At 35.2% G+C, this 23,323-nt stretch overlaps 2 protein-coding genes across 7 annotated transcripts; one reads left to right on the top strand and one right to left on the bottom strand.

Annotated features, from left to right (window-relative positions):
- Window positions 1-10,402: 10,402 nt before the first annotated feature.
- On the top strand, window positions 10,403-11,674 carry LOC108987393 (21 kDa protein). Its single transcript, XM_018960297.2, has one exon. The coding sequence runs from the start codon at window positions 10,771-10,773 to the stop codon at window positions 11,371-11,373; it is 603 nt and encodes a 200-aa protein (XP_018815842.1). The 5' UTR covers window positions 10,403-10,770; the 3' UTR covers window positions 11,374-11,674.
- Window positions 11,675-13,689: 2,015 nt separating this feature from the next.
- Window positions 13,690-22,783, bottom strand: LOC108987388 (pentatricopeptide repeat-containing protein At5g62370). Of its 6 annotated transcripts, none has more exons than XM_035692673.1 (10): window positions 19,307-22,783; window positions 19,062-19,123; window positions 18,584-18,666; window positions 18,142-18,411; window positions 17,857-17,975; window positions 14,914-15,098; window positions 14,734-14,823; window positions 14,499-14,637; window positions 14,350-14,410; window positions 14,115-14,255 (listed from the first exon to the last, which is right to left on the bottom strand). In XM_035692673.1, exon 1 carries the CDS (start codon window positions 22,385-22,387, stop codon window positions 19,424-19,426), a length of 2,964 nt encoding a protein of 987 aa, XP_035548566.1. In that variant the 5' UTR covers window positions 22,388-22,783; the 3' UTR covers window positions 14,115-14,255; window positions 14,350-14,410; window positions 14,499-14,637; window positions 14,734-14,823; window positions 14,914-15,098; window positions 17,857-17,975; window positions 18,142-18,411; window positions 18,584-18,666; window positions 19,062-19,123; window positions 19,307-19,423. The 6 variants fall into 6 exon arrangements, 4 of the variants coding, with proteins under 4 accessions (XP_035548566.1, XP_035548563.1, XP_018815833.1 ...); XM_035692670.1 differs by having other exon boundaries at window positions 14,499-14,628; XM_018960288.2 differs by having other exon boundaries at window positions 14,499-14,583.
- Between the last annotated feature and the right edge of the window lie 540 nt (window positions 22,784-23,323).

Genomic DNA, 23,323 nt, shown 5'->3' with positions numbered 1-23,323 from the left:
CTCTGCTTTAGGCAGAATGTGGTCTCTCAAACGGTTTGTCTGTAGAGAGTTCTAGAAGTTAAGACCATACCAATCACAAAAGAATTTGTGTACTAGTGGAGCTTCAACCGTGAATAGTTGACTTTTTCCTTGTATGTATTAGTTACAGCTGTAACTTTACTTTCATAAATGAATCCACTTTATTTCCCGTAAAAAAAGCTACGGATAAGAATTTGAAGAGATATTTTTCCGCAACGTAGTACTCTTTAAGGACCGATTTGTTCTCATGGTAGTTATCGAATCAATGAAATTAATTATAGCCAATTGTAATCTTCACAAGGACCAATTGAGTATGTTTCTTTATGCTAACTAAATAGAGATAATGTGGACACATTACACCATCATTTTATTACAATATGCCATGCAAAAATTAATATATATATTTACATAAACAATTTTAATTAATTATACTCTAGCTAAGAGGTTTGGGCCATTTCAAGCTGAAGAAAGGTCTAATTGACTTAAGATTCCAAGAAAATCCCTATACTTGGATTAATGGCAAAAGTGGCAATACTCTAATCAAAGAAAACCTCGATCGACAGAGAATATGGAACTCAAAATGGAGACTTGTTCCCCCAAAAGCATCGATCATCAATCAACCTAGCTAGGTTCACTCCGTATCATTCTCCCATCATCCCAGAGACCACAGATAATCATTATCACTTCCTAAGCATTTTTTTCGTTTTAAGCTGGTCTCATGATAGGTCTCATATTATATAATACACTACAACAAATAGTGTTTTTTCCTGTAAGTGATTTCGTTGCAATTAGTATCAATTTGTGCTGGAATTGACTTTTTCCTGCCACATCTTCCCGTAGCTAACTCTGTGGAATAAGCTGGCAATAGAATAGTGCTTTCAACTGCAAGCCTACTTTTCGTGAGAATTACTATTATTTCTGGTAGTAGGTGATCGTGAGAAATACATATATTTTTAATAGGAAAAAGTATTGATTAAAGGCACCTTTTGCCCACATAAAATGTATATTCATAAATTTATTTAAAAAAATTAAATGCATCATGTTTTTATGTTCTCATTATTGCAAGAACATATGTCATAATTAGCAAATATTGCAAGTATAGTTTCAGAGAAAGAATAGATTATATACTTGCGTGCAGAAAATAATCAATATGAGCAACTACGCTAGAATAAACTTAACATGCTCTTAGCCCATCCTATAGATCAACCCACATAAAACTCAAAATCTCCTTTTGTTAAGCTTCTCATTGTTGTAATTATATACTTAAATAGGACACTGACTTGTACATAAAGTTTATATTTATTTATTCAATTTTTTTTTTTGTTTTGTTGATTTTTTTAAAAATTTTATTTCTTACCTTCCCATTTACTATTTCTTAGTATCTTTATTTACTCTTTTTTTCCCATTTGGCCATACTGGCGCACGTTGCCCTTACTAGTATGTGTGTGTATATATATATATATATATATATATGGGTTGGATAAAACTAAATAAGTGGCACATTTTTTTTTTATAGATAAAAACAAACCTACAATCGACATCAACAAAGATAACAATATCAAAATGATACAACTCGATCCTACATGCTAGTGACTTATTGCGATTCTCTTATATATTCTAGTACATGAACTTATAACAAAATTTCCTCACAAATTAATAGCAATAATTGAGAAATCCCGACATTGAAAACTAAAGAAAGACATGACATGATTCAACATATATGGATCTACAATCGATATTTCATTTAATTTGCTTTTGCACTTTACCTAGACGTACACATATTAATTAGCAGTCTCTTTCATCTTATTATGTACGTGATACTAAGCCATCAAGAAAAAAGTGGTAGGGGTGGCATTCAACGTACATTTCAGCTAGTATTTGAGGTTGTTGATGAAAAATATGCAAAGCTTGCTAGTTAGCCTTGAAATTTTTAGTATCCCATTCCTGATTAGGTTCTTCATTGTCGCATATATCATTTGTATTCTAGCATCCGTCAAGGCCGCACTGTAGAATTATGCAGAACAAAGAGAAACAAAATTTGACAATATGGTGACACTCCCGTGAGGGTATTTGTCCCACAAGTTGGTGATGGACAAAGAGAATTGAGTGAATTGATTTGTGCACAAATGATCCCTATTTATAAGTCATCATGCACCGGTTGGCAAAATGGTACAACCATTAGTAACCTAATAGTTGGCAAATGACACAACCGTAAGAAGTGATAGGTTGTGTCTTTTAACACTTCACTAGTCACACACAACCTTTTAACTAAAGCAAAATGTTGTGTCTCTTGACACTTCTGTAACAATCATCTCTCATGGAAACCATCACCATGTAGAGGGTGTCATTCCAAAGGATATACCGTTTAGTGATCACACCCCTTAGAATTACATCTCTCAGTTTATCACATAAAACGGTGATGATCCAGTTGAGTATTTTACCTTGGTACCAATATGAGCTTTCCATTACTCAACTCTCATCTACATACTCTTGCAAATCGGCGTCAGAGTATGACAAGCCTCTACGTGCACACGTTTTTTGTCATTACCTTATCGGACCTCAACCTTTACCATTTGTGCTTCCACTGATCACATATTAGAGGCGAATTTATTTCACTAAAAAAATTTAGTGAACGACATCAATTCGCCGTGACTGGATCAATAATTTGTATCCCGTGATTGGATTAATGATTCATATCTCTGTTACAATTGACGACTTCAGCATAATACATAACACATGTAGCGATATGTGCTGAATTTTCGTTAATTACTTCCTCTAGAGGCTATTTCTGAGAGGCGACTTTGCAAATAATTAACAGTTTACTTAGGTAATCAAATCACATTTCACTTAAACTTTAGTTAATGGCACTGAATTTTCGTTAAGTACTTCATCTCCTGAGTATTTCCTTAATCACTTTATCAGTGACTTTACCATGATCAACCTTTTACTTGGTTAATCAACTTACACTGAAATTTTATCAAGTACTCACTTTAAGGCTATTACTGAGGTTTTTCTTGATCACCTTATCAGTGACTTTATAAATGACCAAAGTTTTCATTTGGGTATCATCATAACTTTTTTAGGTATCACTAGAATTTGCTGACTTATACATGTCGACCATGAGATTGTTTCACCTAAATTTCTCTCAATCTCATTTTAGTCACATATTCTTTAAATTTCTCCAGAGATAAACCAAACATTTGGTCATCGGATCTACTACTATCTCGGTCGAGAAAATAAAATTAACATTGACCTCACATTTTTCAACTATATCTAAAATGTAGTGATAATGCACATCAATGTGTTTTTTCTTGAAACTCTATGTTCCACTTTTTATCAATGAGATGACAAACTGATCATCACAAAACACATTGATTGGTTCTATGGATGTACCTAAATTCAAGCTTTCAACAAACCGTTTTATCCACACCGCATTACTAACTATAGTACTACAAGCAATATACTCTGCTTCTATAGTAGACTTAGCAACACAACTTTATTTCTTACTTAACCAAGAAACTGTTATTCCATCAAATAGAAATATATATCAAGTTATAGATTTTCTATTATCTATATCACTTCCAAAATCAATATCATTATAGCCGATTAATTCTAAATCATTGTTTCCAAAGTACAATTGTAAATTTTTGGTACATTGTAAATATCCTAATATATGCTTTATTACTTGTCAATGTTCTTTACTTGGATTGGATTGAAATCTGCTTATCAATCATACTACATGACAAATATCTGGTCTAGTACTTGTCATTGCATACATGAGGGTTCCCACAGTTTGAGTATAGGGAATTTTATTTGTGGTATTAATTTATTTTTACATATTCTGATGATTTTATTTTTATTTATATGTCATAATCTTAAATGTCATAAATATGCACAATATGTATACACATTCAAATAATCAAAAACATGTACTTTATTACTATTAACATTCAGTACATACATATCGTGATATTTCATGTCTTTCACTGACGCATTACCCTTACTTATTACAACAGTTTCATACTTAAACTCAATTGTGTAGCATTTCTGATCTAGTACAGGCACTGATACTAAATTCATATGAATAAAAGGTACATATAATACATCACTAAGTAAAATAACGAAACCATTCACTTTAAATTTGCATGTACGTTGCCTCAAGATATCGCAGTATGTATTGTTGCTCATAAACACTCTATGCTCTCATGTTTGTTTATCTTCAAGTTTGACAAACATATCTTTGTTTCTGCATATATATCTTGTTTCTGCAGAGTTAACCCGCCATAAATCTGACGCTGGTTCCACTAGTATTACTTCTGAGACTGTCATCACAATTTACTTTCTTATGTTTTTCCCTTATTAGGACATTGTGATTTGTAATAATCGTTTTTTCCACACTTAAAACAGTTTCTAGTAAATGTTTGTTCTGTTTCCTTTTCAATCATTTTTTTTCTTAAACTGTTTTGCTTTCATTTTGTTCTGTGTAGAACGTTTGTCCTCAGCCATCAATAAATTAGATGATTTACTATTTTTGTTCCTTATTTTCATCATTTCTCATTCAAGTACTAAAAGTACTGAAAGCGATATCATTGTTATTTCATTTCAAATTTGTGTTAAAGAAGTAACAATGTGATCCCAAGATAAATGAAAACTATTTAGTATGGTTGCAAATTGCATTTTATCAGTGAGATGATGACCATCATCATGTGATTTTTTTGCAGTTAACTCCATTTGAAGTACATGCTCACCAATATCATCATTATCTTTCATACAAGTTCGGTTATACTTATCCAATAATAATTGTATATAAGTATTCGACCTTAAACCATACTTTGCTTCAGCTGCATCCATAATTTTTTAGCAGTTTCATAGTCTTCAAATAGAGGAATAATGTGATCATTCATACAATGCAAAATTAAAACTTTTGCCCATGTATTGTGTTTTATCCATTTATCTTCACTTGAAATGATGCTCCAACTTTCATCTACACCTTTTTCTACAACTTTTGATAGCTTTGGTGTTATTAATGTATATAAGGTCTATTCATGGGTTAGAAGAAAAATTATATGCCTTTTCAAGACTCGAAAATTCCTTCCATTCAGTTTTTCTATCCCGAGGGATCAATACTTTTCTTCAGTGCCATAAATAATAAATTTTAAAAAATTAACAATAAGAAGAGTATAGAAATAATAAATGTGTATCATTTAAATACAATAGTTCAACTGTGAAAGATTAAAATTATTATAAATTTAATAGTAATAATAACCTTTGGATTTAATCCAATGTAGCAGTCTTGAAATTCTCCTAATATATTTTAAATAATGAGAATAATGAAAGTGATGCCCCGATCGAGGATATCCACGACCTTTCCTTGATCTTTCACCTCTTTCAAAGAATTTATGGCGATAATTTCGACCAATAGGTGCTTTGTAATATTTTTGCACGAGATTTGGAGCATAACGACTTTTGAACGGACCAAATCGGACTTAAAATGATCTCAAACGACTCGATTGAACAAATCTGTTACGAACCAATTCATAAAACCGAGTAAACCGAGTTCAAGAGAAAACACGCAGTCAGCGGCTCTGTCAATGGCTCAGATCAGAGATCGGCTTGCTGCTCGGCTGGAAGGTGGCAAAACGATACCATTTGGAGGTGACGTTGTGTCTCTTCAGTGCTGAAAACGACGCTGTCGTTTAGCCCAGATAGAATTTGAGTATCATCTTCACAATGCACGAAAAAATTTCCTCTAACATGATCAGGCTCTTGATACCACTGTAGAATTATGAAGAACAAAGAGAAACAAAATTTGATAATATGGTGACACTCCCATAAGGATATTTGTCCCACAAGTTGGTAATAGACAAAGGGAATTGAGTGAATTGATTTGTGCACTAATGACCCTTATTTATAAGCCATCATGCACTGGTTGGTAAAGAGTACAACCATTAGTAATCCAATAGTTGGCAAATAGCACAACCTTAAGAAGGTCTCTTGACACTTTCTTAACCATCACCCCTCACCATCACTATGTAGAGAGTGTCATTCCAAGGGGTACACCGTTTGTTGATCGCACCCCTTAAAATTACACGCACTCACCCATGTCTTCATATTGCGCGCTCACAATTGACACAATCCCTCATGGCAACAGCTCGCTTCTGCGGGTGCATATTAATTAAAAGTAGTGCGTCCACATTCAATTTATAAATTTTAAAAAATATGTTAGTATGACTCAAAAATATGTTCACTAAATGTGCCTACTCATATATATATATATATATATTTTTTTTTTAATTTTTTAATTTTTTCTCAATAATTAAGGAAGTAACTATTAGTGAATTTATATTTTTTAATAGTTAAGGATATTTAAAAAATGCTTTAAAAAAAGAAAAAAAAGAACTGTTTTCATATTTGAAGTGCATATTTGATTTGCACCTAGCATGAATCGCCGCAAATATTTGTTTGTGTCAACATGAGTCATTGTGAAATATTTATTGTATTTGCGACCAAATAGAAAACGACGCAATAAGTGTTTTGAGTATCATTATTACCGTCCACTTATCGTCGACAGAAAGTTTACGGAAAAAGATCTTTGCGACGACATCAGAATTACAGAATTAATTGCCCCATGCACATTATATATAATTCAAATGGTGCAAACAATAAAAAGGTCCCCATCCTAAATTGTTAGATCACAAGTACTTGCCCTACAATATTTTTTCCATGTGGCGCTGTCGATCCGAGTGTCGAGCCCAACCTTCACAACAACATATCTATAATCCTCCCAATTATCGATCGTACAAAAACCTTATCCTTTTGGTAGGAGTGGAGTCCCTCCCTAGCTGTGACACGTACCAGTTGATCTACTACTACTCCTAGTCCTACCAAAAGGATAAGATTTTTGGGTGAGGATCATGAATATCCATGCAGCATGTTCAGTGAAAATGGATGAAATTGACATCATCAGAAACTAACAACAATAATGTTAAAGAAGAGACGATAAACTTAATTGTACTTTTCTTAATTTAATCCCCTCCAATTAAGTATATATTCAGTTCACATGATCCTAATGTTTGATATATATTATAACCTTATCTATACGCACATGCATATGACAGATATATATCTAAAAAGAAATTATATTCGTAATTATGAATTAGTGTACAAGCGCAATGCAATTCCTTTAAAAAAAATGAGTAAAGACAGGATTTACATGAAAAAAATTAATTTTTTAATAATAAATTTTATTATTTTTCAAAACGATTACGTAGTATTTGTGTACTTTAAAATTGTATGTAGTATTATTATTTTAGAAAAAAAAATCAAAACGATAATAATTTTTTATGCTAACTAACCTAATAAGACTTCTACATCATAGATGCGGTGTATCATTAAGATTTTAGCCTTATAATATTAAAAAGTACAATATTATTTCGTTTCACATATAAACAAGACCTTAATTTTCAGGTTACGTATTACATCATGTAGAATTCCAAATCCCGATTTACTTAGTTAATATTAGGAAGATCGTTTATGTTGTTTTTTCTAATAATTAATTCACATATATATCTTGTGCTAAGATTCTCTTATAAACGTATACTAAATTCCTTTAGGGGTCTTATAACCATCTGGTCACTCCGAACGATTTACAAATGAGTACTATCATTCGAACTGCACTAAGATGATATTAATAGCAGATAAGAAGAGTAATGTTAAATACAATTCCATAAAAAAAAAATGTTAAATACAATTATGAGTAACATATTAATTATTTTTAAAAAAGTTAATATATATGAGATTCACATAAAAAAATTAATTTTTTAATAATGAATTTTACTTTTTAAAAAAAAGTACGTATCACTTATATATTTTATGGTTGTAAATATTATTTAAAAAAAAATGGTAATTCAAAAAAAAATATATATATATACATGATATTATTAATAACATGACAATGATAGGACATGGTTCTTTCAAGCAATAATAGAGGTTATGCTGATTTCAAAAATAAAGTTTGGTCCAATCTAGCTAAGAAAAAACAAAATAGCATTAATATAGGGTATGGATGGCTCAACTAATTGTACCAGGTTGCTGGCTATTTACCGTCATTTTGCATTGCTGGCTACCCATATTCGTGCTTAGCTCGTAGGGTATATTAATAATAGCTATCTAGCTAGGACTTTAATTATCATGATTTTGTCCCAATATTGCTATTAATACCGTTCTTGGTTTATGTTATCAACACTATTTAATTAACCAAGTGGTTGACTTAAGAAATTGTTATAATAATTTGATCATATCAAAAAATTAATATTTATATTATATATATATACACACGTACCATGCATATTGATACGTAGAATTACAATAAAACCATATTAATTATCAGAATTGAGTTTGGTAAATTTGGCTGAAATTGTAATGATTTGATACCGAGATTTCAAAAAAGAAAAAAAAATGCAAGAAACATGAGGAATATTAATGGACCCAATCAACAACGTCCTTTTAAATTTTTTAAAGGAGCAAGTATTTTTTTCGAACTTTTCTTTAGAGGCCGGGACTAGGGGAGGGGAGTTTCAGAATTTTGGGGGGGGGGGGGCCTCCCTCCGGCGCTGCATTTTGCTTTATAATGTTAATTTATGGACCCAATCAACAACATCCTTTTAATTGAGGTGTTCTCTTATTTATTATTCATTTATTTTTCTTTCTTTGAGCTGTTAAGATATTTTCAGTATCTTAAAAAATATCTTCTACACTAGCCCTGATCATGATCAAGTCCTTTTGGTTGGTACATTGGCGTTTTCTTTCTTTTTAATACCCAGAAGTACTGGATGGATGAACATATATACTTACATAAATTGGAAGCGAAGACAAGTTAATTAAGGTCGCTCGCTTGCTAATCGAAGTACAATGGATTGGTCTTCTTAACGACATACTTTTCGTTTAATTTATATTTGGTAACAATTTTCCTTTATAATAATTAATTAATAAGGTGTGAGATTGAAGAAAATTCACATTTCAGCACGGCAAATAAAAATAAATTGAAAAAAAAAACTAACGATCTGAATTATAAAATTTCTTAAAGAATAATATTGATTTACATATAAACCATTTTACAATCTGTTATATAATTATATTTAAAAATGAGAATATTTATTTAAAATATGAAGTAACTTTTATGAATTTTTTTATAAAAATATTATTCGTTTAAGTTATAATTATATAAAAATATATAGATTGAATTTTACGTCTATTATTTTACTTTCTCAAATGTTAAAATTAACCCGAATACGATCGAATGACAAAAAAACAATGAAAGAGAGAGAGAGATCTTCCGTGTTTCGAAGCTCGAGATTTCCTACATGCAACACGAATGGCAATAATTTATGCATGTGATCGACGTCGATCGTTATGAAGCGCCGGAATTATCATTGACGCCGAGTCCGCAAATTGTACTTTACGTTGGAACGAGTTGACAAATTGGCTCACTGCAGTGTGCGTGGCGGCGCGTGCAGTACCTAAATACTCAAGTAGATCAGCATCAACTACTTTTTACTTTTTGTTTAATTTAAATTTTAAAGCATCATGTGACTAATTCCCAATAGATAGATATTTCAATTCTTATATATATAATACAGTTTATATATAGTCGGCCTGTATGTATGAAAGTGTATCAATAATAATTCAGTAGCATTTAGGACAAAGATGATGACAGCCGGCCAATGGTCTGATCTAGCTAGCTAGACGTTTCTTCTGCCATTTGTATTATTTAATTAAGTTCATGAATCAAAAGTATTTCCACGTTATCAATTATCAGAAGCCACAGTCTCGATTGGATTACTGCGTGTTCAAACGGCTTACCTTATTCGAGCAACTTGGCCAAAGGCTCCTCCTGTCTTTAGGTTTCCAGACCCACAATGCAATGCATGCATGTGCATTAGAGAAAAAAGAAAAAGAAAGAAAGAAAAAAGCAATTTCCTTTATTTATTTTTTTTCATTTTCGTCTTATATATTTCCTATATAATAATATAAATATATAGCCCCGTTGTCGTGTCATTTCCTTTGTCCAAGACACATGTTGCATAATTATTTATCATGTGACCCTAAACGTCCGTCTTTCAAAGAGGACCGGGCCCCCCCGCAATTCAGGGGATTTATATGAACTTTTAATTAAAATATCTTCGCTAATTATCAGGAGAAAAGACGATACTGAGCAGTATCGAAAGTAGATTTATACCAAACATTTTTTTTAAAAAAATCCCCATTTCAAAAGCTAAATCAACACTAGTTGGGGAGTAGTACTTGGAGAGCATCAGAGCTCCCAATTCATTTGACCAATTAACATTATAAATTAAAGCTAAATCCATTTAGCAGCGCCACTATTACAGCTCATGGGAACAGATTGGCTAAATTGGATGCCGATATTTGATAGTAAAACAGTTTTTTAAACAAAGAATCTAATGGGAAACACTGCTCTCCTCGAAGGAAGTGTGAACTTTGCATAGCGATTGTGACCTTCATCAGCATGCTCCTCCAAATAAAGCCCAAGTTGCAGGGCAATTTGAGAGCCCCCCACCCCACCTTGCTAACTTAGATATTATAATAATTAGGATAAACTCTAACCCAGCCACCGCCCCAGTACCCTTTGATCTTTTATAACTTGTATATATAGGTTTCCCTTAGCTCCTAATTTCATCACCCCCACCACCCAAAATATTTTTGTGCTTTTTAGAAATAGAGAGGGAGAGAGAGATGGAAGGCTCATCTTCTAAAATCTTTATGTCATCCCTTTTCATGCTACTTGCCATTAGTTCATGCATAAACCCTAGCTTTGCAGCTTCGGCTAACCAGTTAAGCACTGAGTTCATTAGAACATCTTGCAGATCAACAACCTACCCAAGACTTTGCTTCAGCTCTCTCTCGGTCCATGCAAATTCAATCCAAACAAGCCCTCAACTTCTAGCCAGCACAGCCCTCAATGTGACTCTGTTCTCGGCTCAATTAACCTCTACCGCGATGGTGAGGATCTCAAGAACCAAAGGGATGAGTCCTAAAGTGGTTTCCGCCATGAAGGACTGCGTGGAGGAGTTGATAGATTCGGTGGACGAACTTCGCAAGTCCATTGGCGAGATGAACAACTTTAAGGGCGGCTCTAATTTTCAGCTCATGATAAACGACATACAAACTTGGGTTAGTGCGGCTTTGACGGATGAAAGTACGTGCAGTGATGGCTTTGCAGGGAATGCCATGAATGGGAACGTGAAGACCCTTGTGCGGGGAAGGATCGTGAACGTGGCACAACTCACTAGCAATGCCTTGGCTTTGATCAATCAATATGCCGCTCTCCATGGTTAATTAATTAGCTTAATTCTAGTGAGATTATATCGTATTAGTTGTGTACTATAATCAGAAGAAACAATAGTGTGGATATTGCCTCTGCGGCATCATATTTGTAGTTGCAGTTTTGTGTATGAAGTTGGTGTATCTATATTATATGCTGGACAGAGCTAAGCTCTTAAAGATTTTTTGTGTCGATCGAGAAGCTGCAGAGTGTTGGATGAATTATTTGTGGATATCGATGCAAAAGTTGCAAATTCGCAGCTTTTGCCTTGGTATATTGTAATGCAAAACTACCTACTGGAGTTTCCTTCCTTCATATACAGTTTTTTTTTTTTTTTTTTTTGAAGTCGAAGCATCGTGATCTAGAGAGAGACAAAGAGACAAGAAAAGTGCCCACATGTGCGCCTGTTCAAGAATCTGTGAATGGGATTATCTATCACATATCTTGTACGTGTTACTGTTACATGAATCAAACATGTAAAATTACCAAAAAGAGGTCCAGTACCTTTATGTTCTCCTCGTAGTTATTTTCCATTTGATAAGTCGACTAATCCTGATTTATGCCGAAAAGGACGGTGCATGCCTACCACGTCCCTCTATTTAAAACTCGAAAGTCATTAAATAGTAATGCTAGTCTTGTGTATTCATTTCCACTTTAAAAAAAATAGTAAAATGAACCTTATTAAAATCATTTTTTTTTATAATAAATTGTATTTTTTTAAAAAAGAAAATACACAAAATTTGTACATTTTTAACTTGCACATATAATAATTTTCCATACGATTTTTTCAAATTTTAGTTGGGTATTTAACTAAAAATCTATGCATTGATGTAGCATATTTTGTCATGGAAAGTGCGTATGAAACCGGTTTTTTAAAATTTTGGAAGTATTATTTGGTGTTTGGGTTTTTTTATTTTTTGGAAGAGGAATGTATTCTTAAATGATATTATTCGGTGTTTAAAATTAGATTTCTTTACGATAGGATTCTTCGAGTATATCCCACTTTTGCCTTGTCCAACTGAACTCGGGATCCTGTAACTTCACTCTCATTAAGGAATAAGAATTCATTTAGAATTAGAAGAATTATGAGTAATAAGATCAATTCGATTCCCACTGCAACTCTGCGACATTATGGTGCAAATCGACGTTGCTTGGATGAACGCATTCATATTTCATAGTCCCGACGTGCACGGAATCTCCACTTGTCTTTTTTAAAGCATGATGCTCAGCAATTGCCAAGGTGGACCCAAGCTAATCAGCCCGCCCCGACGGCCACATCGGTGACCACGTTGCTTGGATTAATGCATTCACAGGCAGTCTCGGCCACGAATGCCCCCGTTGTCTATGACACAAACTTTAAAAATGAGTAATTGCAAACGCTGTACAATTATTTTAAAAAAAAATTAATTCATTATTAAAAAATTAATTTTTTTTTATATGAATCCTGTATTTATTTATTTTTTTAAAATAATTACACGGCGTCTACGCACTCACGACTGCAACTATCATTTTGCATTCACTTTATATTACATTGTTTGGTATTTATAAATTATATTAAAAAACACAAAATTACAAGATATGAAATACAAAATCAGAATTATGTTGGCATATCAACATTCTTTCCCTATGACGCTATTTACGCTGAACTTACAATCATTTAGTACATCCCAAAGAAAATCAATTATGGCAAAGGAATCAGTAAGCATGGTATCTCACAGACCGATCCTTGCGTAAGCTTGTTGGGATCAAATTTTCCCAATCTCTCAATGTATATAGGTCTTCCTTATCTACGCCATGATAACCCTGAGGGTAGTATTGTAGAACTTCATTCAACTCAGAAAACTCAAAATAGTGAAAAGAGAAATTAAGTGAATAAAGCATCATGTCAGACTTTTGTAGTAAGAACTATCTCAGTACTTACCTCAAGCGGTTGAGGTGACAACATCTTTTCTTTCATTTGGGACAAACAAGTCGCTGTTTGGGTGGAAATGAGAGCCCTTCTTTTCAGGACTGAAGTTTCTCCCTTCACAAGTTGGAACATGCGGCGAAGGGACTTGGAATTCAGCTTATAAGTTCTTCCATTGCTGTAGGAGTTGATCAGAGAAGCTGGCTTTAATTAGATGGGTTAGCAACAAGTGTAGATGAGCTTATGATGGCAGCTAGGGAGAGAATTAGGCATAGATCAGTTTTGCAGGGAGAAGTTCTAGGATTCTCCAGCAGTGGCTTTAAAACCATACAGTGAAAATAAATTGAACAAGAAACACAAGATTCTCACTACAATTTTATAACACAAGGATAAAATTGGTTCCAGGAAAATTAGCAAACTTGCCTCAAAATCCAGTCCGGGTCAGAAACATAGCCTTGAACTGAATGAAAAACATTCACCCACATGCACCAACTGATGGTTGAAGCCACTTGGATATTTTCAGGTTCCAGTAAGATAAATACATGGAAACTAAACTATTATAATCAGCAAAGCTTCTAAACTGGAAGCATAGAAATACAAATATCTATTACACATAACATACCAATGCCCGTGCTGCCCCAGAAAACACTCGATGCAAATCTAAACAAGAATTAGACCAAACACTCTCCCATACATTCCGGCACTTCCCTTCAAGCACAACCAGTTGGGCCCCTTTTTTCTGGTTATACAAAATCCCACAATAACATTATAAAGTTAGTAAGCAATTTTATACAAAATCCCACAGTAACCAATTCAAAAGACATAAAATGGCTAAGAAGATTTCTCTACCAATGACAACCTCACATCAGAAGGACAAATTTCAAACAGCGTGATATGCCGCTTATAGTTGTGCACATTTACTGCATCCATTTTACTAAAATTTCTGAAGTCGTGTTCCCCAAGAAATCTATTATCTGCCTCCTCCATAGCCTGTTCAAACATGGACCAAAGAGAAGGAAGTTTCTCAGTTCTATGAATGGTACCAAAATCAATTCACAACATATTGCAAACCTAATCTGCATACCAACAAATTCAGGTTCTCCCTCCAAAAGAAATATTTATACTCCCTGCTCAAACAACTAAACCTGCAAGGAAAAGAAAACTGATTATTTTAACACATAAGAAGGTGAATATAGTCTTTTATTAATTAAGCTGATTTATAAAGATTCTTACAGGCCTGAAGATGACATGGCTGATTCCTCTCATCAGCTAGGATGGCCTTCAAACAGCCCCTTGATTTTTGCAGTACTTACTAAAACTGGAATATCAACAGGAAGGACTCTATTCAGCACCCCTACATAATCTATTTCTCCTTCCGTAGGAAACATTTTAAAAAGTGAAAAAAAATAATACCAACATTTGAAAATACCAAAGAGAGTAAATTGAACAGTAAAGTTGAGCCAATTACCTTGTTGTTTGAGGCAGCCCTTCAAAGAAGTGCTTTTGTGTAATTGGGTTGGATACTCAAGGCTCGGTTGAAGATGAAGCTGGTAATCATCTAAACCAAATATTAAAAAACTGAGTTAAATAGATAATAAACTAATACAAACAAGATTGCAAGTTTCAAGTAACTTATATATAAATTTACCTTCAAGGTCAATTGACTATATATTCTTCCAACTCCTGGATGTTGACCAATTTGGTCCTTAACCAATTTTGGGTGCAAATGAGGGCTTCAACAGTCTCTGGAGACAATGAACTCCTAAAAGGATGCAAGATGCTTCCTCCAATATTAAACGCAGATTCCCGAGGCAACAGTGGAAATGAGAGTAGCTAACACATCACGCGATACCTCAGTAAAGACAGGATAATTGGCGGCATTAACCCTCCACCAATTTAAGATATCAAAATCAGGTGAGTTTTTTACACACCCCTCAGACAAATACCTCTCTAGCTCCGATCTAAACTCCATAGCACCCTGCTCCTCAAGGTAATTGGCAAACATGATATCAAATTTACTCGAAGGTGGTGCTAGCTCATTACCAATGTTTGTAGAAATAGTGTTTGGCCTCGCTTGAGCCACATTAGAACTCCCCCCACCAGCCAAACGAAACGTGTTGTACTACTCGAGCAAACGGCTTAAAAGGAGTTTAACGTTGGCCTCTATCCTATCCACCAACTCATCCCCTTTGCGCTTTTTCAAGCAAAACTTCATTGCCATAATTTTGTATCGTGGATCAAGTACAAAAACAATATATATCATCAAGTTGAACCTATCTGTGCTACCACAATACTTGTCATACTTACTTTTCATATTTATGCTCATGGTACTAGTGATAATATCATTACTCATGCACATATCATTTAATGCATCTTCAATTGTGCAGAGTTCTTGAAAATATACATTAGCCATCACATACAATGTACCAGAAATGTTCAATGTAACATCATAAAAAAATCTGTGCATTTTTCCAATTATCACTAGTGGGGTTCACGAATTGATCATCCACATACACATATCTTTCAAAGGCTTGTTTGTGTTTTTCAGCGATATTCAACATCAAATATGTGGAGTTCCATCTAATAGGAAATCCAAGCAAATCATCATCTCACTAATCTTTTCCTTTGCCGCACAAGGCTTGAACTTGGCAAGTCTTGATGCTAAAGATTTCACATGTCCAACGGCATCCCTAATTTTTGTTAAAAATTCATAAACATTTTTCAAGCCATTCTAAACAATCAAATTCAATATATGGGCAACACACTGCATGTGAAGAAATTCACCACCCAGACACTTCCAAGAGGAGCTCAACAAATCAAGGAGGTGTGGAAAATGATCCCGATCTGTATTATGTGGTGTATCTGGCAAGAACGCAATGATCGGACATTCGAAAACAAGGAGCGGTCTTTGGAGGAACTTAGAGCTCTATTTTTCCGTACTTTATGTCTATGGGCCATTGCTTTAGATTTTAATGGCCTGAATTTTCATGACTTTCTAGTTTCCCTTATGTCGACCTAGATAGGTCTTATCTCTTGTATATCACTTGTGTACTTGGGTTATTGCCTATCTCTATTTATATAATATCGATTACTTATCAAAAAAAAAAGAAATTCACCACCCAATATCGTACAATTATTGCCCTTTATTCTCCTCCTCATGTAATCAACGGCAACATCATTAAAAGAGGCATTATCAACTGTGATGGTTAAAATCTTATTAATACCTCATTCATACAATCCCAAGTCTAGCATCCTCCCAATAGTTTCACCCCTATGGTCAGAAATTTGGAAAAACTTGAATATTTTCTTATACAATCTCCAATTGTAATCAAGAAAATGTGTGAAAATGCACATGTAGTTCATATTTTGCACCGATATCCAAGTATCGGTGGTAAGACAAATTATTTGACCATCAAACAACTTTTTTAACTATATATTTTCTTCGTTATACAGCTTAGCACAATCCCTTCGTAAATTGGTTCGGGATGACAATGTAAATTTAGACGCCAAATCAGCCACAAACTCAATAAACCCATCGTGCTCCACAAGCCTAAAAGGCAATTTACACCTAATAAAAAACTTAGCGGTTGGCATCCTAAGTTTTTCTGCATCATACTTCACAAGTCCTTGTGGACTACACTTTTCCCTTCACATCCCTCCTAATACTAGAGGTTTGACTTTTTCCAACTCCTTTAATTCTAAGATGAGAGGTTTCCCATGCATTATGGAGGTGATGCATCATGGATGAAGTGCCATTCACATACCACCGATTGATTGCTAGGTGTTTTTTTGGGATTCTTGGGTAAAGGTGGGACGAACTGGGTAGGGTGTTGTGTACATGTGGACAAAAGGGTTGGAAGACTGTCATGCTCTTCTACATCCACTAGCATAGAAAAAGAGTCACCGCTACCCCTCTGTGTTGTACCAACATTACAACTCAATGAATCTTCTTCCATCTGTTATAAGATTCATTCAGTCAAATACAGCAGAACAAATAATCAAACACAGCAGAATAATTTATATTTTAATTAATTTATACTGATATTTATTTAAATGCACAAACAACATGAATAGAATCACGTCACTAAGGGCTGTGCATGGATCGTTACTGGCCCATGCACAAGTAGTGCAGCAGCAGCCATGGGAATTAATAAAAAAACAAAATAACAAAGTTCCAGTAATTTTTATATATATGGCTCTTCAGGTTTTTCAGATTCTTCAGAATACATATATATATATATATATATATATATATAGAAGTCAAAGGAAAGTGCACAGCAGCAGGGGCAAGTAAGTTTTCTTTGGTAGATTTTTCAGAATTACTATTATTCCTAGTCTAAGCCATGATTTTGAGAATTTGTAAGCATCAATTCTTAAATCCCTCATCAACTCTATATCATTCTTAGTCTGAGTCAAAACCGAAAAGCGTGGACGAGATTGAGGGCCACGCTTGGTGCGAGGCCTACGTACCTTAAAAATCTAGGGCCTGCTCTTGGAATTTTGTCCAAGGGGTGGCATATGTGCACACTCGGATGCACAAGTAGAGAAATTATTTTTTCCTAGTTAATTGAGGTTTGTAGGGAAATCCCACCTGTGAATCAAGTCCCACATCATCCCATAAGAAAGTGGAAGTTCCGTCGAGCCAAAGGCCTCTGAAGTCTGACCTTTCTCTGATTTTTATGTCTGACTCACCAAGCCAAAAAAACAAAACTGCATGATTTATGCAAGGAAACCCATGAGTGGGGCAACATATCAACACAGTCATAGGCTCACAGCCCAAGGTAGGACCGACTCTAGCCGATTTCAATCCATAATTTACAGAGTCGTGGCTGCAGCAGCAGACCGTGTACGAGTGCTAAGCTCAATGAAATCATACCTGGATCCACGACAGAAGGAGTACTCGCGAAGTGTTTTCCTGCAGAGTGTTGGTCAACAACCTCTTTTCATATGTTGGTTTGATTTAGTAGAAAGAAACTAGTGGCACAGATTCCGATCAGTCTGACCAATGGAGTCTGCAATGACCTCCACCACGACGGTAATGTTGTGAACCCTATGAGACCTCCACAGTCTTGACCAAACTACTACTTTTCGGATGTTGGTTCGATATAGTAAGAGAATCTTGTTGCACTGCAACAAGCTCCTGAATCTGTATAGTAATCAAATTAAGCGAATCAGGGTTCAACATAGGCAAAAGGACTTGTCCTTTAACAGACAACACACCAGACCATGTGAGCTAAATGTGAAATAAAAAACTATTGCTGTTCTCTATATCCAAATGATTCTCTATATAAAGCATGAGGGACATTATGTTCTCTTACCTTACAAGAGCTGAAAGGGAAGCTGAAACCTGTGTGTGTGTTTGTGTGCATTGCAGGGCACCGTTATCTGCCCATAGTTAAACCTAGAAAAACATAACATTTGAACCATCAGCATCAAATGCACAAGCATCTGTATTCCAAGTGGAAGAGCAATTTTAGATCTTGCTCTCTTTTAGAAAGCAGTAATTGCTATGTACATTGTGAAATGAACAATAATATTCTCTGCGTTGCCTGCCAAAGTCATCATGAATAAAACGATTGAGTTCTGGAGGGTAAAGATTCTAAATAAATATATCATAAATAGAAAGATTCTAGCTCAGAAAATTCCTGGAAACAGAAATTCCTTTTGTTATCAATATAGTGGAATTGCTACTATCAAGTATGTCCCTGCAGATAACTCCTATATGCTTCGATGAGTTTGGTGATTTTCAACTCATATTTTAAAGAAAGCAGCAGGACACATCAAAATTCAGATTACCTGATTCTAGTCAGCAAACGACTCATTGTCACTAGAAGGAAGTACATGAATTTCCACCATTCCTACATAAAATACCCATATGGTTATCGATCCCACCGATAACAATTCTCAAGTCAGGTAATTGTAATTACACGCTTGAAATTGTGAGCGTGTGTTTTAGGGGGGAACACAATAATTTGGAAGGAAGAAAGACAGACAATTGAAGAAAGGTGTGTTTGGCACATGAAAATTCCGCCACCACCAACCTTTGAATGTGTTTGACTGAATCAGAAACTATATTTTAACATGTACTAGGAAATTTCTTTACTCAAGGCTAAATTGACTTCTCCTCCCTTATGCATGTTTCCAAAGAGGCTTCCTTGTCACATTTTCTGGAGATTTCCATCTTTGAAGCATCTATCAGTTACCACACTAGCTTCATGCAAATTATTATTCTCGCACAATATGCAAAGCAACCATTTGCGATTAAACTGGCTGGGTAAATAATTTTGAGCAACCATTTCTTCAAATATCTTGATGGCATATACACTCAGATCATTGGCACAAAAACATCTGAGTAAATAATCATAAGAAACTCGATTCAGAAGAAACCCCCTCTTGCGCATGGTATATGAGAGTGACAAGGCATCAAGCAGTCTCCCAGCCTTACAAAGGCCTCTCAGTAAAGTGTTGTATGCAATTCTGTCAGGAGCAAAACCATCTGCATTCATCTTGTTGAACAATCCTATTGCACTGTTAATATCACCAGATTGGATATGTCCATCGATGAGAATGGTATAAGAAACCTGATTGGGACGTATACCCTCTCTTTGCATCATTTCAAAATGATCATAGGCATCCTGCATCCGCTCTGCCCTGCAAAATCCAGAGATTATACCATTGTATAGGTATAAGTTTGGCATAAAGCTATTGTCTTTAAGCTTCTCAATCAGCTTCACTGCAAAGCATTTCATTTCCTCAAGAGAATTAGCGGAAACTCTCAAAATGTCTTCACTACACATAACAGTTCTCTGATGGAGCAAATGAAACAACATTTCTCTCTCCCTTTCTGACCTTTTGTTCAAAATGGACCAGTTGTTAGTACCAATGATGTTTCTGCTAATGCCACTGATCAGTGAGATATACATAATGAGGTCGCTTTCAAACTGGTTTCGTTCCATCAGATGAACTAACCTAAAGGCGAATTCAAACTCTCCTTTCTTCAAAAAATGATTAATAAGCGAGGTATACAGCACGATATTGGGCTCAAGACCATCTCTCAACATCCTATCAAGGTACAGGCATCCCTTATGAGTCATGTTTCTCTTCACCAATCCACTTATAAGTGCAGTGTATGAATAAGAACTGGGCTTAATGGAATCCTCTATCATTTTATCAAACAACTGGTGGGCTTCAATGGCTCTACCATTCTTGGAGTAGCCATTAATCATTGTCGTATAAACAATCACGTCAGGATCCACACCAGACTCGAGCATCCTCTTAAACATTTCCTCTGCTTCAAAAATTCTTTTCTGTCTACTTAGACAAGCAATAATAGTGTCATATATGGCAACACTATGTCTCAGTCCCCTCTCATCCATTTGCTCAAAAATATCAAAGGCAGACACCAGATCACCCCGTTTGCAATGTTCATTTACTATTATCAAATAAGTTGCTTGATCGGCGACCACCCCCCGATCTTGCATAAGTTCAATTAGGGACTTCGCATCATCATAAAGCCCCTCCTGGCAAAGACACTTGATCAAAGTGTTGTAAGTAAAGGGCAGAGGCATGCATCCAACTCTCACCATTTTATCCATGTAAAGCAAAGCATCATCAATCTTTCCTTCTTCACACAAAGCACTGATGAAAACACCAAATGCTACATTACCTAGATTCAAGTTACTTCTCACAATTCCCTCGAGCAGGATCTCAATTTCTTGCTCCAAACCACTAGTAGTATGCAGACTGGCAGAGGATGAGAACATGGAAGGGTCGAACCCACACCCATTCTTGGCAATTGCCTGTAGAATCATATAAGCCAGCTGAAGCTCATGTCCCTTCGGATAAATCTTCATAAGAACAAAAAATAGAACGTGATCAGGGATGACCCCATTGCCCAGCATGCTTTTGAGCAACTCATCAATTTCCATTAGCCTATTCTCCTTGTACAGTGCAGCCATCAAAACTGTGTAACAGTGAACACTGGGAGCCATGTTGCAACTAACCAGGTTGTTTAAAAGCATCAAAGCACAATCAGTCTTCTGTTCCCTGCAGTACTGACTGATCAAAATGTGATTAGTTACCACATCAGGTTGCATTCCCCACTCTGCCATCTGGTTGTAAACGACCCACCCCTTATCAAACAAACCCAATTTCACAAACCCATGAATCAGTGTATTACATGTGTAATTATCTGGCTCACAACCTGTCTTCAGCATTCTCAACAAAACCCGCATTGCCATTTTCATTTTCTTATCCTTGCAATATTGATAAATTAAAGAAGTATACATTGTCCTGTCTATATAAAGACCCTGAGACTCCATTTCACTTAATAGTGTCTCCGCCTCCACAACAAGCCCTCTCTTACAAAGACCATAAAACAAAGATTTGTACAGATGGACTGTAGGCGGACACCCACATTTGCCACGCATTATATCAAACAATTCAAGAGCTTCGTCCATATACCCTTTGCAGCATAGCCCATCAATCAACTTATTAAAACACCAAAAACCTGGAATAACTCCAGCCTCAGTAATTCTAACTATATAATCGAATCCTTCTAAAATTCTATCTTGGGCACAAAACTCCCGAAGCAACGCATTAGAAGCAGATTTGCAAGGAACACGGCCCATGGCAAGCAACCTTTCAAGTTGAGCTCTTGCCTCTTCTATTTTCCCCAACTTACAGAAACAAATCACCATCGAATTCAAAATTGAAAAGTCAGGATCAATACCTCTGCCAACAATGCTGCCACGGAAAAGCACCTCAGCTAGCTGTGGCTGACCCAAGCTCATCAGCTTCCTAATGAGTGCACCGTAACTACCTAAATCAATCTTCAAGCCCCTTACAGCAGCGTAATGAACAACTAAAACAGCATCTGAAAACGACAAAGAACGGGCAATTATTCGCTGAACGAGCTTCTGTGCCAAGGATAACGAGCCGCGTTGAATGAGTTGCTCCACTGAAGTGAGACAGAGAGATTTGTGGTCATAGCTAACAGATGAAATGGAATCATTTTGTACATCTAGTGGTAGAGTAGAAGTCGTAATTGTTCTTCTGGTTCTGAAGAAATAGTAATAACAATAAGCACCAGGCATTCTCTTAATCATTGGAAAGCATCGCATATATGACTAAAAGGGGGCGAAGGGCTGTAAAGACGAAAATTCAGTACTTTGAGACCGACCCAAGGGCCAATGGTGGGAACTTTCAGAGACCCAGAAGCGAGAAATACCAAAAATCTTAGAAAAGAACACGTATAGATGGTTAAAAATAAAGCACAAATAGGCCAACCCAAGTGCCTATACGGAGAGTTTTCAGTGACTCTGAATCGAGAAAGGCCAAAAATCATTGGAAAGACTACCAAAAGACAAGTTATAGACTGCGGAGCAAAGCGAAAATGAAAACGGACCCAGTTTGATATCGGAGATATGCACCGATCTAGATGGCAAGAATGGAGCAGAAATCGCAGCGTGGCATCAGAAGAAATTGAAGAAGAAGCGGTGAATATGTTATATGGGGAGTTTCGCTACACTTTGTGGTATTGAACAAATGCAGGGCGCCAATGCCCTATTCCTAAAACCCTTCCCCCAACCGGGCCAACCGGTTTACCGAATAGGGATGGATCCGTGTTAGGGTTTTACAGGTCAAACCCGGAAATGCAAAGAAAATAATTTTCTGGTCCTTCACCCCTGGATATCCAAACTATTTATTAAAAAAAATATATCTTTTAATTATCAAGAATTAATAAAAAAAATCTTCCAATTACATATTTTAAGATATAATAGTAATAATCATTTTAGAATTTGGAATGTATTCTCCTCAAGAGAAAAAAAACAGCAATAAATCATTTCTCTTTTTACTTGTTTTCTAAATTTTCAATAAAAAAAAAAAAAAAAAACCTGGAGAAATGCGTTTGGAATGCATAATTACAATCCATTTAATTTGTTTTAGGTATAAGTAAAAATCCTAAAAAATTCCATATTATACCCGACAAAAGTTTGCAACATATATATTTGGGCAGACAAATGCTAAATGGTTCCATCATTTTACTCTCTCATTTT

This window comes from Juglans regia, chromosome 1, assembly GCF_001411555.2.
Source record: "Juglans regia cultivar Chandler chromosome 1, Walnut 2.0, whole genome shotgun sequence".
Taxonomy (NCBI): domain Eukaryota; kingdom Viridiplantae; phylum Streptophyta; class Magnoliopsida; order Fagales; family Juglandaceae; genus Juglans; species Juglans regia.
Note: the sequence above shows the minus strand (reverse complement) of the source record. Positions and strands in the feature narration are given on the sequence as shown.